Below are 16,503 nucleotides of genomic sequence, written 5' to 3' on the forward strand. Positions count from 1 at the left end.
TAGACTTTTTTTTTTTTTTTCTTGGCAGTACTGGGGTTTGAACTCAGGGCCTCATGCTTGCTAGGCAGATGCTCTACCACTTGAGCCACTCTGCCATCCTGGAAGCAGGTTTTAAACCTGAAAGAGCCAAGTTTAGAAAGGAGCCAGTGGGCAGCACTCCTAGTTAGTGCCTTGCAAGGGAAGCTCACCTTAGAAGCCTCAATGGGCAAGATGTGCAAATTGGCTGGCTTCCTGTCTCCCTCTCTCTGGGCCTTGGTCCTTTCTGTCTGTTCATTAGGCTGCCTTCTGCCTGGTTACTGTCCCTGGTGATCAAGGGGTGGTAACTAGAACTTGACCCAGCAATCCAGGCCACACACCAAAGGCCTGACCTCATGGACCTTCCCAGGCTGCTAAGGTCCTGACCATACAGTGCCCATGGGTAGGCCCTGTGATGTGGCTGGAAGCATCCTTTTTATCCCCGCAGCAGGCCCACACTGATGGCGTGTGGTCATGAAAGTTGGCACAAAGCTGGGAGGCTTTGGGTGCTGCGTCTTGGGGAAGGGGTACAAGTGGAGAGTCTTTGCCTGTGGGTATAATGAGGATGGGTAGAACCCTCAATGGCCTCTCTGCCCTGGCATGGAAAAGCCAGAGAAATGCCAACAGGGATGGCCGCAGACAGACAGCTGGAGTGGCCAAATCGCCTGCCTCCTGGACTTGTCCTCTCTGTCCTGGGAGGCTTTTGATAATGTTCATAGAAGTTTGGGTACTACGACGTGTGGAACTGGAAAATAGGGGCATGTGGTCTTCTGAAGCGTGGTGTGATGACGGAGCATGTCCGTGGGATCTGGGAACATGGTCCTCACGCTGGGCATGCAGGTTACCAGTGCCCTGTTCTGTAACAGATTTGGTGTCAACAGCCTGTCTCCAAGCTGGGCACACTGGCTACCAAAGATTCTAGTGCTGTTCTAAATCCAACAGGCAGTCTGCCAGACACAGTGGTTATGATTTCCTGGATGTTTCAGGAGGTTTGTGCAGACCAGGACAGGACCACTGAGAGGAGAACCAAGGACAAGTCTGTGCAGCAACCATTTACAAAGCACAAAGTAAGAGTCAAGCTTTACACAGGAGATAAAGCCAGAGCCACTGTCCTGCCTTGGGAAGTGAATGCTCTAGAAACACCTCTTGTGAGGAAAGGCTCGGGTGCTCTGATGGATGGCTCTGTGGGGTCAGGTGTGGAGGCCACTGGGGAGAAAGGAGTGTCCTGATCTCTGGTGTGTGGTGGTCGCCAGAGTTGTACCAGGACATCGCATTCCTTGCCTTCCACATACACTGCCTCAGTGCTTCCATTTAGCCACCCCAAACCCCATCCTTGGTCAGAACGGGCCACATGGGACAAGTGTAAAGCGAATCCCACAGAGGAGACTCTAGCGCTACCTGCCGACCAGGCCCATCCAGGCCGAGCCTGAAGCATCTGGGGGTGGGGGAGTGCATGTTTGTGTGTGCATGTGTGTACAGGTCCATTTATGTGTGCAAAGGCTTTAAAGGGAGACAGGCTGACTTTGAAACCTCATCTTGCCACTTACCTCGACTGTTCCATTGTGGACAAGTTCTTCATGGCCCTCCCCAGTTTCCAGCTTCTCAGAGGCTCTGTCTCAGGTAGAAAGAGATCACTCGGGTCACATGAAACACTCGCATTTGGTCTGGACCAGCTCTAGAGACAGAGGACCCTGTGCAGTGCCTGTGCCGCCTTCTTTCCTACCTCTGGCTCCGGGAGCCCTCCCATGTGGTACTCCCCTCTTCCGTGACCGTGATCCTCATGTCTCAATCACTCTTGGGCTGTGCCTTCCCTGGCCAGAATGGTAATTAACCAAGTAAATAAAGGCTTCCTCTCAGCCCTGATAAACAGCTTGGAAAATAGATGCAAACAGAGCCCCTGCCCCCACAAGACGTGCTCAGTGTAAAATGAGTTCAAGCAACCTAACACAAGACATGGGATCTTAACAAGTCGAAGGGAGGTGTAGTGGAAGACCAGAACCTAAACATGGGTAAGATGGCAGAACTTCCTTGGAAGTGCTTGGCTGCATCGGGTGGGGCTCTACCTCTAGGGTCTGCTTCTTAAGTTCCTACACTGCCTTCAGAGTATGACGAACCTGAAATTCAGGACACACAGGTCAGTCTTTGTCATCCTGTCACAGGAAGTCAGAACCTGTAGCAGGAAGTTAGGACCTGTCCATCCTGTCACAGAAGTTAGGACCTCTCTCCATTCTGTCATAGGAAGTTAGAACCTATCTCTATCCTTTGTCGTCACCATTCTGTGTCCTGAATTAACTCTGAACAGAGACAGGGAACTGGTCCTGAAGTCCAGAGCTGAGTGCTGAGGATCAGGTTGCTGATCTCACTGCCCAAGCACAGCTCAGTCTCCCTCCCCAACTTTGTGACCTTAGGAACCTGTTTCCTCATCTGAAAAAGCCACCATGGTGAGGCCTTGAGAATGCAAGAGGAATAGCCCTGCACATGGTAAATGGCAGGCATGGTGTGGAGACAGTCCCATCCCTTCAGGAGTCATCTCTGAGGCTACACCCAGGAGCCCTTGAGGCCCTGGCCACTGTCTGGGCAAGGGGCCAGGAGCCTGGATGCCAGGGTGTTCTTGCTGGGTGTTCCTGGGGTGAGGCTCTGCTGTGAGAAGGGTACAGCCCTTGACCCCAGCCACCAGCACCCCCAGAGGGGCTTGGAAGAGGCTATTGCCTGAGTCAGCGGCCTGGAGGTCCCCAGCGCCTCCCCCAGGTGAGTGAGGGGTGCTGTTCACACTGGCCACATGGGCCAGCGAGCCCCCGCTTGCCCACGCTCTGTTGTTTCCCCGCTTGCTGAATCGGCCCTAACGCTCCTCTTGTCTCTCTGTGCACTTGTCTTGCAGCCGCTGCGAGCGCTTGCCTTGCCATGAGAACCCGGAGTGCCCCAAGCTGCCTCTGAGAATAACCTACTACCACCTCTCTTTCCCCACCAACATCCAAGTGCCCGCCGTGGTTTTCCGCATGGGCCCCTCCAGTACCGTCCCCGGGGACAGCATGCAGCTGGCCATCACCAGCGGCAATGAGGAGGGCTTTTTCACCACACAGAAGGTGAACCACCATAGTGGGGTCGTGTCCCTCACCAAGCCCATCCCAGAGCCCAGGGACTTGCTCCTGACCGTCAAGATGGATCTTTATCGCCATGGCACCGTCAGCTCCTTTGTGGCCAAGCTTTTTATCTTTGTGTCCGCAGAGCTCTGAGCACTTGCTTTGGTGGCGGGGGTTCCCTCTTGTCGCTTTCCTCACCTGCCCTTGGGATTCCAATAAAATGTCAGCAGCATCCCGCATAGCACGTTGCGCGTGCCTTGGTTTTATTTGACATAGACTGTGCTTTCATCCCCTGGGAGTGAGCTGAGCCCTCGCCAGTGCTGGTGTCCCCAAGAGCTGGCTGAGGAATGCTTTCCATGAGGTGACATATGTCTGGGATCACTGTTGATGGCAGAGCTCGCTGTGGGTGTCACCAGGGAGCCAGGCCAGGGGAGACAAGGCTGGGGCCGGTACTCTTGGACGAGTTACCTCTTCATTTGCGTTGACCCCTAAAGGATAAAGTTGGTGTTTGAGAAGCGACCTTACCCTCTGAGATTACTGAGCTCAGTCCTCTTAGTGTTCAAATGTGGAAACTGAGTCCCTGAGAAAATGAAGGACTTGGCCAAGGTGACATGGCCTGTTGAGACCAAGCCAAGCTGAAGTACTAGATCTTCTGGCCCCTGCCTGATCTTTGCCAGATCACCTGGGTTGAGCATTTAACTGAGACAGAAAAAGCTCTGGCTGAGATTCAGATCGCCTATTCTGCAAAAGCACTGAACGTACTTGCTGCATCCTGCATTTTATTTTAGCTTTTGGTGGTATTGGGGTTTCGAACTCAGGGCCTTGCATTTGCAACCCAAGCACTCTACCACTTGAGCCATGACCCAGACTAGTTGATGCATCTTGGATGAAGCTGTTGCTTAATGAGGTCAGGGCCTCCACCGTGGATCCCTCATTGTGCCAGGAGGAGGCAGAAGGGCAGCCCAATAAATGCCCTGCTCAATGGGACCTCTGAGCATACGTTAGCTTGTTCCTATGCTTTGCCTCCTGTCGTGCCTTGCAGGTGTGTCTTCTTCACACTCTGAGAAGGTGTGTGATTTGCCCAAGATCACACAGCTGGTATCCAAACCCTGACTCCACAACTCTGCCTATTCCATTCTGTCTCTGTGAGCCTTGATCCACCTGCCTCTGTTTGCCATGTTCCAGCCTCGCCACCTTCTACTGATCTCCCAGCATCCTCTCACTCTCCCTATGGTTTATTCTCTGCTCAGCAATGGAGCAAGATTTTAAGCCTCGGCCTCAAACCCTTCATTGGCTTCTGCTGCATTGAGACTGAATCCCTCATATACACAGTGTGCTGTGCATGACCTCTGCAGCCTGACCTCACATTTTCTCCCCTTGCTCACTTCCCTCTAGCCATATTGCCAAGCTCTTTGCTGCTTCAGACCCTTTGGACATACTTTGTACCCTCGGCCTGAAAGTTGCTTAGACCTCCGTTTAAGTGGCCTTCCTCTGGAAGATTGGATTAGTCTGTTTTGTGTTGTGATAACAAAGTACTTGGAAGCTGGGTAACTTTATAATGAAAAGAAGTTTATTTTGGCGTATAGTTCTGGAAGTCCAAAGTCAAAGGTCTACACTTGGTGATGGCCTTCTTACTGGTGGAGTCCCAATGGGCACAGGGTATGTCCTGGAAAGAGATGGGAAGCATGCATGTACATCTGTGTGTCTCTTCTTATAAAGCCTCTGGAATTCAATCATGGGACTCCACCCTAATGTCTATCCAAGTCTAACCACTTTCCAAAGGCCCCGCCTCTGAACACCACAGCTGGATCGAGTTTCCACGCTTAATACCTCAGTGAGGCAATGCCTCAGTCAACACATGAAGACTTAGGAGACACTCCCACCATGTCCACACTACAGCAGCAGCCTTGCCTAACACCCCAGGCCGATAATCTCTCCATCCATCTTTCTCCTTATGCTTCTTTAAACCTGACGCAGTCCCATTTACCTGATCTCACAAATTTGTCTTTTCCACCATTCAGAAGGTTCCGGGAAGAAGGAGAACGGGTCTGTCTCATTCAGTGACTGTCTCCAGCTCTTCCCAAGGTGTCCAGCACCCAGCAGGTGCTCTGTCCATGTCCATTGAGGGGACAATGACTTTCTGCCTACACTAGCTTGTGTTTTTAGTGTTTCTGAGAGTCTGGCTGCTCCCAAGTAGAACCTGAAGAGGTCATGCCCACAGTCTGGTGCCCACCCTTCCTCCTAGTGGGGAAGATGGTGGGTAATGAAGCCCTGCCCCAAGTAGAGAGGCAGCACCTACTTTTCTAACCTGTTGCCTTCAAGCCTCTCTCTGTCCCCCAGACCTCTCTCAAATGCATCTGGGCTGGGCCAGCTTCCAGTTGTCCCCTCCCAGAGCGTGCTCCAGGTTTCAGCAGAGGATGTTGAAGGACTGGACTGTCTACGTGCGCTGCTTCTCCTCAGACCCTTCCCTGGTTCTTTTTCCCAGCCCACAAAGTCTAACTCCCTTGGAATGACCTTCCAGGCCCTCGTGGTCTGGCTCTGCTCACCCTTCAGCTCCAGCTGCCCACCTCCAGCTCACCCCACTGTTTGCTCTTGCTTGAATGTGCCTGCTCTTGATTCTGTTGTGTCCTTTGTTGTCCTCCTGCAAACTGCCATTCTTCTGGCAGACTTAGCTCAAAAGTCACCTCCTCAGTGAAGCCTTCCCTGCTCTTGATTCTGTCGTGTCCTTTGTTGTCCTCCTGCAAACTGCCATTCTTCTGGCAGACTTAGCTCAAAAGTCACCTCCTCAGTGAAGCCTTCCTTGGTCAGTGCTCCCTGGCCCCAAGCGTCCTCCATCAGAGCATTTACCTGTGGTCTTGTGGTTGTTCTTGTTTATTTCCCCCACTAGACAGTGGGCTTTTTATTTATTTGTTTATTGGCAGTATTGGGGGTTGAACTCAGGGCCCATACTTACCAGGTCGGTGCTCTACCACTTGAACTATGGCTCCAGACCATTTTGCTTTTTAGGTATTTTTTGAATAGTGTCTTGGTTTATGTCTGGGCTGGACTGGACATAAATCCTTCTATTTATACTTACCATGTAGCTAGAATGACAGACAAGCACCAGGCCAAGCTTGGGTAAGCACCACCATGCCCAGCTTTTTATTGGTTGACATAGGGTCTTACTTACTTTTTGCCCAGGCTGGCCTCCCCACCTCTGCCTCCCTTGTAGCTAAGATTATAGGTGTCACTCACTGTGCCCAGCTACTGAGGGGTTTTTGAATTCAGGAATAGTCTCTGGTTAGTTTCTGTGCTCTTGGCACCTTTCAAGAGTTTGGCCTGAAGAAGAAGCTCAGTCAATATCTGAATGGACATATAGATGGAAGGGTGGACAGATGGGTGGAAAGATGGATAGACAGAGGGACAGATGGATGAGTGGGTGGGTGGGTGGGAGACAGATAGGTAGATGAACGGATGGGTAGATGAGTGAGTAGGTGGGTGGTAGCTGGATGGGCAGATGGGTGGCTTGATGGATGTGTAGTTGAATAAATGAATCTCGTGCTCAAGGTTTAGTTCAAGTCTGTCCTCTCCTGTGAAGCCAGCAAGACACAGTTAGGATTCATTCCATTGTCTTGGTTCAGATTATTCAGGTCAAAGGAGCACATTTGTCTTCATGTGCATAGGATTGTGAAGATGGGTGTGAGGGTCCACAGGGTTTTCAGAGGCCATCTGGCACCTTTGCATGACCTGCCAGAGTCCCTTCATGCCCCTCCCACCAAGTGACCCTGCAGCTCTGCTAGAGCTTGTCTTTGTGGAACTCTCTACCTCTACGGTGATCTGTTTTGTTTTAGGACACCTGAGGTTTTGGGGGGAGGGGGGAACTGAGTGCCCATGTGGGGGACAATATCCGATGGTCTGAATGCTCACCTGTGCCCTGCAGCTACTTGGGCTCTAGAGCTGTGATCCCAGGTCATGCTACTGAGGGACCGGAGGGTTCGGGAAAAAACAAGAGCAGGACTTTGAATTTCCTTCATGCCACCAACCAGCTCTGTGCCACTGGAAAAGCCATTGTCCTCTAGAGCCTCCAGGCCCACCCCCTGGATGGTTTGAAGGTTCCATGCAATAACACGGGCAGCGTGGGGTGTCTAGTGGGCACTCGATGAGGGCAGATATTGGTTTCTTCATCCACTGGAAGGTAACCAGATGCATCTGGGGTTCTTGGTTTAAACGGGGGTGAAGGTTCTGAGGGTTTAAATGTGTCCAAGAACACTGTTACCTGGAGCTACCATCACTTCTGGCTCCTAGACCCGCCTTGCTTGTCACTGTAGTCAATCAAACTCCCAAGGAAAAGAGATAAGAATGATGCTTGTCACTGTGACAATGACAGCAGCAGTTACATGACAGCTGGCACATGGTGCTTACTGTGAGCCAGGTGCTTCCCCGAGACTTGACTGAGTTAATGCTCACAGCAGGCATGGGAGGCACAACTGTGACATGCAGGTACCCAGGTTGAGTGAGATGCCTCAAATCCGTGTGCTGCTATCTGGTGAAGCCGGCACTGAAGCCCCTGCAGCCTGGTATGGGTTGTGCTCTAAGCCCCTGTCCTGTGCAGTAGTGAATGTATTCCTAGGATTAGCTTGATACTCCGCCCTACCTCAGAGAGCTCTGATGTCAGTCCCCGTTCTGTAATCCCTAAGGCCAAAGCAGGCTGTTTTGTCTGGTAAAGGAGGAGGCAGTTGTGGATGAAATGGAGTGGTGTGTGCCTGTTGTGCAGCCAAGAAACTCTGGGAAGAGGCAGTGGCATGGTTTTTGAAGCTCTCAAGATCCCAACCAAAAAACACTCAGAACAACTAGGTAAGAAAATGAAAAATCCATGGAACAACATTTGCTACTAAACAAGATGGCAGAGTGTCCCCAGTGAATCCCCAAATGCAAGTCAGGCTCCACGTGGCATTGTGGAGCCCCAAATAGCCCACAGGCACCCCGGGGAAGAACAGTGGGCCAGGGGCTGAGGGTATGGCTCAAGTGCTAAGCACTTCAAACATGAGGCCCTGTGAAAAAACAAACAAGCAGAAACAACAGCGGGTTAATTTGGGAACCACAGCTGAATTGGGCGGCATCTTGCTCACTCCAGTGACCAGAGTACGAGAGCCCAAGGTGGCGCTGGAGGGGAACGAAGCAGTATAGCCACCCTGGCTCCCTTTAAGGTCAGGGTCTCAGTCTAGGGAGAGCTGCTTGAAGTGGAATAGAAAATTGAGCTGGCAAGAGATAAGGGATGCTATGGAGAGGAAGGTCCTAGAAAACGTGGAAGAACATCAGACAATGAGCTCCAAAAATAGCAGGCGAACTCTGGGAGGGACAGAAAAACTACTATGAACTTGACTGTTTTTAAAATTCTAGGAAAACTAATTTCCCATGAAGATGACCAACCAAAAAAGCATCAAGGTCAAATTCCATTTATTAGTTTCTGTAGCAAACAAAGTACCACAAACTGGGCAGCTTAAACAATAAATGTTCATTATCTCACAGTTTTAGAGGTGAGAATTCCAGAGTCAAGGTGTTCTGACTGTGCTCCTCCTGATACTTGTGGGAGTCCCCTTCCCACGGAGGACACTTTTTCCCACCTTCCGGGGTCTGGTCAGCAGCCTTTATCTCCTTGCCTTATGGCGGCATCACGCCAGCTTCTGCCTTTGTCATCACGTAGCACTCTCCGTCTGTATCTTCTCATAAGGACATCAGTCACACTGGATTAGGGGCCCACCCTGCTCCAGTGAGACCTCATCTTAATTACATCTGCAATGACCCTGCTTCCAAATAAGGTCACTCTCTGAGGTACTGGCGACTAGAATTTTGACATCTTTTTTTGAAGGACACAGTCAACCCGTAACACATTTGCAGTGGCTGTTACAGACCACATTGTGTCCTGCCCCCAATTCATGGACTGAAGTCCTGGGCCCTCGGGTCTCTGAACTTGACTGGATTTTAGAGACAGAACCTTGAAAGAAAGAGTTAACTGGGGTCAAAATGAGGTCATCAGTGTAGGACTTGGTCCAATACCACTGGAGTCCTTGTATGAAGAGGACTCTGGCTCCCATGTGAGGACACAGAAGGAACTCAGCCTCTGCAAGCTGAGGGGACAGGTCTCAGAAGAAGTCAGCCCCGCCAACATCACAGTCTTGAACTCCACCCTCCAGATCCAGAACTGTGAGGCAATGCCTTTCTGTTGTTTAACTGCAGTCTATGATATTCTGTTTTGACAAAGCTAGCCAACTAATCCATAAAATTATAAGAAAAAAGATTAAAGACCAGAATGATAGCCCTCTGGGTAAGGGAAACACAAACAAAAGATACACAGATCAAAACCGAAATATTTCGTCTTGAAACAGACCAAAAGTGCCAAGAAAATTATCAAAACATGGAAGAAGACTGTGAGTTTAGAATTAGTAAGAACTAGAAACGAGGTAACAATGACTGAGACGTAATTTTAAATTTAAGAGAAACAAGTTGAAAGGATTGAACAGTTCTTAAAATCAAAAAAGAAGTGGCAAAGTTGATGAAAGGCTTAAAGAAAAGGTGACATTCAATTGATCTATGCAAAGCAGGTCCAACATGCAGATAGCAGGAACCTCTGAAGAGGAACCCTGAAACAAAGGGTTCCATAAATGGTCCATAATGGTCACTGAAGAAAACTTGCCATAAATTTTATAAAGTTTTTGCCGGGCATCAGTGGCTCACGCCTGTAATCCTAGCTACTCGGGAGGCAGACATCAGGAGGATCAAGGTTCGAAGCCAGAAAGGCAAATAGTTCATGAGACCCTGTCTTGAAAATACTCAACACAAAAAAAGGGCTAGAAATGTAGCTCAAGTAGCAGAGGGCTAGCCTGGCAAGCTTGAAGCCCTGAGTTCAAGTCCCAGTGCTGCCAAAAAAATAAAACCCCACAAATGACTTCTAAGGGAAAAATATATCATCAGGTGGCCACTATGGCTGGTCCTGGGATGGGGCTGCAAGGGAAGGGGCTGCAGCTGATGAGTGGTATTTTAAGCTCAATGAGCAGCTGCTGGGGTTCACATACCTTATCAGGTTGGTGTTGCCTGGATGGTCATCTTGGGGGTGTGGCCGATACAGAGCCAACAAGGTTCCAACAAGCCACCAGAAGTTCACAGCTGCATCACAAACTGCTGGTCCCTGTCCATGCTTTGTTTCTCTGCACCTATCCATAGACAGCAAATACTTAAATCCTACAGGGAATTGTTCTTTTGTTTATTTGTTTAAAAAGAACTGGGAATCATAGCCAGGCGCCAGTGTGTGTGACTGTAATCCTAGCTACTTGGGAGGCTGAGATCAGGAGGATGGAGGTTTGAGGTCAGCTCGGAAAAATAGTTTATGAGACCCCATCTCCAAAATAGCCCGAGCAAAATGGACCGGAGGTGTGGCTCAAGCAGTAGAGCACCTGGTTTGCAGGAACAAAGCTCTGAGTTCAAACTCCAGTGCCACCAAGAAAAAAAAGTATTGGGTATCAGATAGAGACAATGAGTTTCAAAGAACCAGGAGATTGGGGTTTAAGAGATTTATAAAAGTTTCACAAGCCAAGTAGGACACATGGAATTGGCTAACTGACTGGGGTCCTTGCATTCATCCAGTGCCTGTGTTCTTGAGAACCAAGACTCGGATTAGAACAAAGACGATTCCTTTGTAATATGGAAAAGATAATTTTAAAACGTGGGATCCATGTTTTGAACTAGAAATATCAGCATGAATTCATGATGCATCTTACTTTTAAAATGATCACTGAAGAGACCTGGAAACAATGGCCAGGCCAGTCATTGTTAGCATACAGATTGTGGTCTTGAAATACCATTTGCCACAAACCACAGAAAAAGAAAAAAATTCAAGACTTCTTGGAGAAATGGCGTTGGGCAGTGAGCACTCACAGAGGGGCTGGAGTCTTGTCCTGTCAGAGAGCCAGAAAGCTCTTTGGGCTGCCAGGGCCAGCCCAAAGAGCCCAGAGAACTGCATTTGGGGAAAATTTGAGTTTCGGTGAAAGATGACAGTGACAGTGGATTACACCTCATTGAACTGTATTAAATCATGAGTTCATGCTCGCATTCTTTCCCTAAAAATCTTCAGGAGAATGGTAGAGAGCTAATTAGTTCATGATTCTGGAAACTGGTGGATACAGGAAAGAATAAGCATCGAGCTTGCTTTTCCTCTGTGATCTGGACTTCCTGGCAGCCTGACAGCAGTAGTACATGAGGGATGCACCTCTACAGAAGGTTAACCAGAACACGAGAAGGAGATGAGAGGCCATGGTATTTTGCCATCCCCAGTGAGGTCAGTGGGTCGAGGCCCTGGGCATCCAGAGCTGTGTGCATCACAGGAAGACACCAAACAGCACATGTGCTGGTAGACAACTCACCCTGTCATCTTACCAGTTGCTGATATGCAGGAGAATCCAGGGGGCAGAGGAACAAGCTGAACTGCACTATGAGGACAAAGATGAAAAGTCCAGACTATCTGAGACTCTAGACCTCAAATACATCAGGTTCTTTTTGTTGGTTTGTTTGTTTCTGCAGTACTGGGGATTGAACTTAGGGCCTTGTGTTTGCTCTTGAGCCACAGCCCCCAGTCTTTTTGTTTCTAGTTTGTTTTTCAGCTAGGGTCTCAGGCCTCAAAACGTGATCCTCCTGAGTAGCTGGAATTATAGACATGCACCACCATGCCCAGTACATTGGGTTCTTTAACCCAATAATTGCATGAAAAATAAAGGTATAGAGAGGAAACCTATAGCTTAGAAGGGACTTAAAAGACAGAACAAAGTCTTGTTCATGGGAAAGTCTAGACGATTGGTACAGAAATGCACATTTGTGTGGCCTAGCTATAAAGAAACCCAGCAGAACTTACTGGAAGGCTAGGCTATGGGTTATTTGCGGGATGAAGGAGGGGTTGACATTGGTCTGGTACATGTCAGATGGCCTCAGGTGGCTGGCCAAGTCCTCTTTCTTGACATGGGTGATGATTGGGAAGACATTTGTCTTATAATAGCTCATTGAATTATACCTTCATTTTGTGTTGCCTTTGTAACTTTTTTTATACTTAAGAGGTCTTAGGAATTTATCTAACACAGTGCCTGAAACCAAGTCTTTAATAACTGTAGCTTTTTCCTCTTCTTTCCCATTGCATGATGGTATGGACTTGTGTTTTTTGTGCTGGGCAGTGAGATCAGCACCTTATATACATCCCCACACTTACGACCCCTGCTACCCTTCCAGCTGTGGCCTCCCCTGTTCACTTTGTCATCCATGGCAACAGACTCCCGTCAGGCACTCAGAACATATTTGTTGAGCAAGTGATGAGTGGATGTACAGTGATGCTCAGTTGGTACAGTTGGTAGACTTCAAAGCTGTGCCCATCCACAGCCAGGGCTGATGGGAACCAGCAGGTGTAGAGTTCAAGTCCTGTTCCATTTGCAGAAGGGCCTTGTGTAAATCCCCACAGAGCAGCCAGCCCACTGATGCCACCGCAGTTCCTCTGGGAGCTGCCTCTAGGCCAGGTGCTCCCCAACCTGGCCACCTGCTGCTCTTCCTTGGACCTTGGTCCCTGTGGAAGCCATGGTCCTGACTTTGCCGTCGGCCTCACGTGCTGTGGTTCCTCTCAGGCTCCGCCAAGAGAAGTCAGACACGGTTCGCTGCATCAAGTCCTGCCGCCCTACTGACATCACTTGTGTGCGGGACCCTGTGCACACCATCTCCCACACTGTCATCTCGCTGCCCACCTTCCGTGAGTTCACCGGCCCTGAAGGTGAGTGGAGTCCGTGTGGAGCCCTCAGGTTGGCCCCCTTTGGGACTTTCCTCTGTTTGGACTGAGAGCTTGGCCTGCAGGAGCCCTTCTTTGTAGGATGTAGTTAGGGTTGAATAGATTTTTCCTCTACTGCATCTCCCTGTGTACCCTGAGTGCATAGCCCTCGATTCAGCTGTCTCCTGCAAATAGCATTCAGTGTTGATTCCATGACAAGCACTGGGGACTCAGGGAGGGCTCCCTGGAGGAAAGTCCCAGTGGTAGATGGGCAGTGATCCAGTGAAATGGGGGAGAAGGGGAGAGGAGGCTTCTGGGAAGGGCAGATTACAGCTAGCAAGGTCTGGAGGTAAGTGGGGTGGGATGGGCATTTGAGGGCCAAACCACCTGGTAGGCATGAGGTGGGCTAGAAGGATTAACAAGAAAGAGCCTGAACTTGGAGTTGGGGCTATCACTCCAGGGCTCTGGGGAGCTGTTAAAACATTATAACTTAAAAAATTTGTGTTTTTTGTAACTTACAAGATACTGTTGCAACCCATTATCTTGGAGACTGGGGCAGAGGGATGGAGGCTCTCCACTGGAAGCAGAGAGCCTGGGAATAATGTGATCAGTATTGCCCCACCTGGCTCTCCAGGGACCCCCTGGCATGCTGTGTGGACGTGCCATCACCGCACATTTCCTGGGGCAGGGCCATGTGTCCCAGAGCCCACAGAGGCTATGGATGGAGCACTGCTCTCAAGACCTCACTTCTAGGGTATGCAGCGTGTGCCAGGGCTGATGTGGTCCCCAGCCCCTCTCTTCCACTGTGGAGTCTCCCTCCCTGGTCTTCAAGGGACCTGTCATCACTAGTTCTTCAGCCTTTGTGCTGGGCTCTGGGGACAGTCATAAGGCCCTTTCTTCCAGGGAAGACAGTCGTACCAGCCGAGATGACACCCTGTACTAAGAGGGTAATGCAGGGTCACTGGCAGTGGTGGTGGGAAGGGCAGGAGAGATTCCCACAGGCCATGGTTCTGTTGAGTTGCTGACCTAGTCCCCGTGCCTGCACCGCTGGCTCATTCCTCCAGAGACGGAAAGGCAGAGTCTTCATGGGGGCACAGATGGGTTGAGGAAGATCACTAACTGGTATTTGTACAAAATGATGTGGTTTCACCAAACCCCACACAAGCCCTTCCCAAATCCCCAGCAGCCACATCTGTGGCCTCTCAGTTTGCTGATGAGGAAGTTGGTTACCCACAGGGAGCTGGGTGTGGCTGGAGACACCTGCTCACATCTTTGGAAATCTAGACTCTTAGTCAGCAGTCTCCCTTGCTTTACAACTGAGGAAACTGAGATGCAGAGCAAGGGTGGGTTCACTAATTCCTCCCCCATGCTTATTGTGCTGCCCACTGACTCCAGGACCTCAGGGAAGATCCAAAAAATCTCTCCAAGCCTCAGTTTCTCCACTGATAAGACAGAGGGTTATGCTAGGATGCTCAGAATTCCTCCGCCCCTCATGCAGCCTCTCTGGGGCTTTAGTGACGTTTCCTTGTGAATGGCCCCTGCTGTTAGATATTCCAGGATGAGTTTCTGGGTTGGTGACTGGGATGACCACCACTGTACCCTTTTTAACCATGCCGCCTTTCTCTGCAGAGATCGTCTTCCTGCGGGCCGTCACACCGCTGTACCCTGCCAACCAGGCTGACATCATCTTCGACATAACAGAAGGGAACCTGCGTGACTCCTTCGATATCCTCAAGCGCTATGTGGACAACATGACTGTGGGTGAGTGACCATGTGTTGTGCTGTTGGCAGGAAAGCTTCTCTGGACCCGCCCCTTTCCATCAGAGTCCCATTTGTCCTTCAGGGGCCGGCTGGCAGCCCCAGTCAGCCTCAGCCTGAACAGCCCAGCATGGTAGAACCTGCCTGGGATCAACCCTGGTGGTGCCACTGGCTCTCCACTTGAGCCCTCGTGGCCTCAGTCTCCCCACCTACAAAACCGGTAGGTTAAATTGATCCTGCATCTCACTACTGTGAATTTCAAAGTCTATTACAGGAACAAGGTGCTTGTGCCAGGGCTGGGCAGGGTCCCTTATTCCCATAGAGCTGGTCTCTTATTCTCATAGTGCAGGGGGAGGACCAGAGCTCTCATCTCAGCCATAGAATTACCTTGACTTGCTGTGTGACCTTGAGTGAGTCACTGTCCCCACCCCATGGATCAGTGGGTAAGACGACCATGGCTGGTCATTGCCCACAGCCCCTTGGTGTGTGGAACCCGCTGCTCTTCCTCCCTGGAGATTTGGCATCATAGGAGCACAAAGAGGTTGGGGCAAGGACATTAAAGGACACGCCTGTGGAGGTGGCACCTGGGTGGAGGACTTGGGCAAAGAGGAAGGAAAAGGGTGAACCAGGAATAGGGAACAGCCCAGGCAAATACTCAGAGGGGAGAAGCAGGTGGTGGAGGGCAGGAGAGGACTGTGGAAGTCCTACTGCTGTCTGTAGGCTGGGGCAGATCCCCCACCCCCGCTCTTCTCCACAAACTTGTTTCTGTCATTCATAGTTCCTCTCCTGAACTGTCACGTTTTAAAGAAGTTTTATTCGTGGGGAATTAAAGTGGCTATTTCTGTCCTTTTAGATCTGTTTTTATACTCTGAGCATTGGAGCAATGGAGGGACAGTCCCTGCGCTCACCTGGGCCTTGGCTTCCCACTGGGCTTCCTGGCTTGACTTCTTCACTGTAGTCCACAACATGGGCTCCAGGTGGCACTGTTGGATCTTAGAACCTCCGTCCTGGCCGCCTCGAGCGAGCCCAACGGTTGTTAAACTGGCAGCTGGGGAAAGGGAATCGGGAGTCGTTATTCCCGTGTTGCCAAAGAGCCATTTATAGCAACTTTACAAGCTCTTAAATGGGTTTGCATGTTGTAAACATGACTGAGTCATTTGGGGGCTCCCCACCCCCAGACTCCTCCTCTGCTAGTTGGCAGCAAGAGTAATTAGTTAATTATAATTAATGGTGCATTAGCCCTTGCTGGGATCCCAAGGGGAGGGCACACAGTTGGGTTGCCAGCAGTCATAAACCTTTCTGCTTGCCCTGGAATCACTGCCCACTCTGGGCCTCAGTTTACCCCACTGGAAATGAGAGTTTAGGTGAAGAGACCCTTCAGGGTCCCTTCAGTTCTGGATGAGGGCAGACAGTAGGGGAAGGACTTTCAGTTTCTGAGCGCTCCTGGAGCCCATCTGTACTGGACCCTAGCTAGCCTTACACTTAGATTGCCCACAGCCCTTGTCTTCTGGCAGAAGAGGTGCCCTCCCCATAAATAGATCCAAACTGCTGAAGCAGGTCTGCACTCGGGGATCAACAGGCCTCAGTGTCTTGAGTGTTGGTCCCTTGTCTTTTTTGCATCTTTCATTCCCAGCTAAATCCTTCCTGGGATGACCTGAGCTGGGAGGTTGGGCAGTAGCCAGGCCCAGAATGGTGCCCACCAGTGCCTATCTCTGGCCACATCTGCACACCAGACAGATCGACCCTGGGAGTTTCTGTTTCTCAGCTTCCCATCCATTGGGGCAGAAAATCCTGGCATATCAGAGCTGGGAGGCCTCTGCAGGCCATCTCCCCAAAGCCCTTCTTTTGTAGGAGGGGAAACTGAGGCCCACAGGGGTG

General features: G+C 50.4%; 1 protein-coding gene across 2 annotated transcripts in view; it reads left to right on the forward strand.

The window, feature by feature from the left end:
* Positions 1 to 16,503, forward strand: part of Fbln1 (fibulin 1) — a 74,594-nt gene that overhangs the window by 41,433 nt on the left and 16,658 nt on the right. The window contains exons 15-16 of one of the 2 annotated variants that reach the window (XM_074084682.1): positions 12,731 to 12,873; positions 14,497 to 14,628. In XM_074084682.1, coding sequence (XP_073940783.1) covers positions 12,731 to 12,873; positions 14,497 to 14,628 — 275 coding nt within the window. Of the gene's footprint in view, positions 1 to 2,893; positions 3,340 to 12,730; positions 12,874 to 14,496; positions 14,629 to 16,503 lie in introns of those variants that run through there. The other variant, XM_020184596.2, reaches the window with a different exon arrangement.

This window comes from Castor canadensis, chromosome 8, assembly GCF_047511655.1.
Source record: "Castor canadensis chromosome 8, mCasCan1.hap1v2, whole genome shotgun sequence".
Classification (NCBI taxonomy): Eukaryota; Metazoa; Chordata; class Mammalia; order Rodentia; family Castoridae; genus Castor; species Castor canadensis.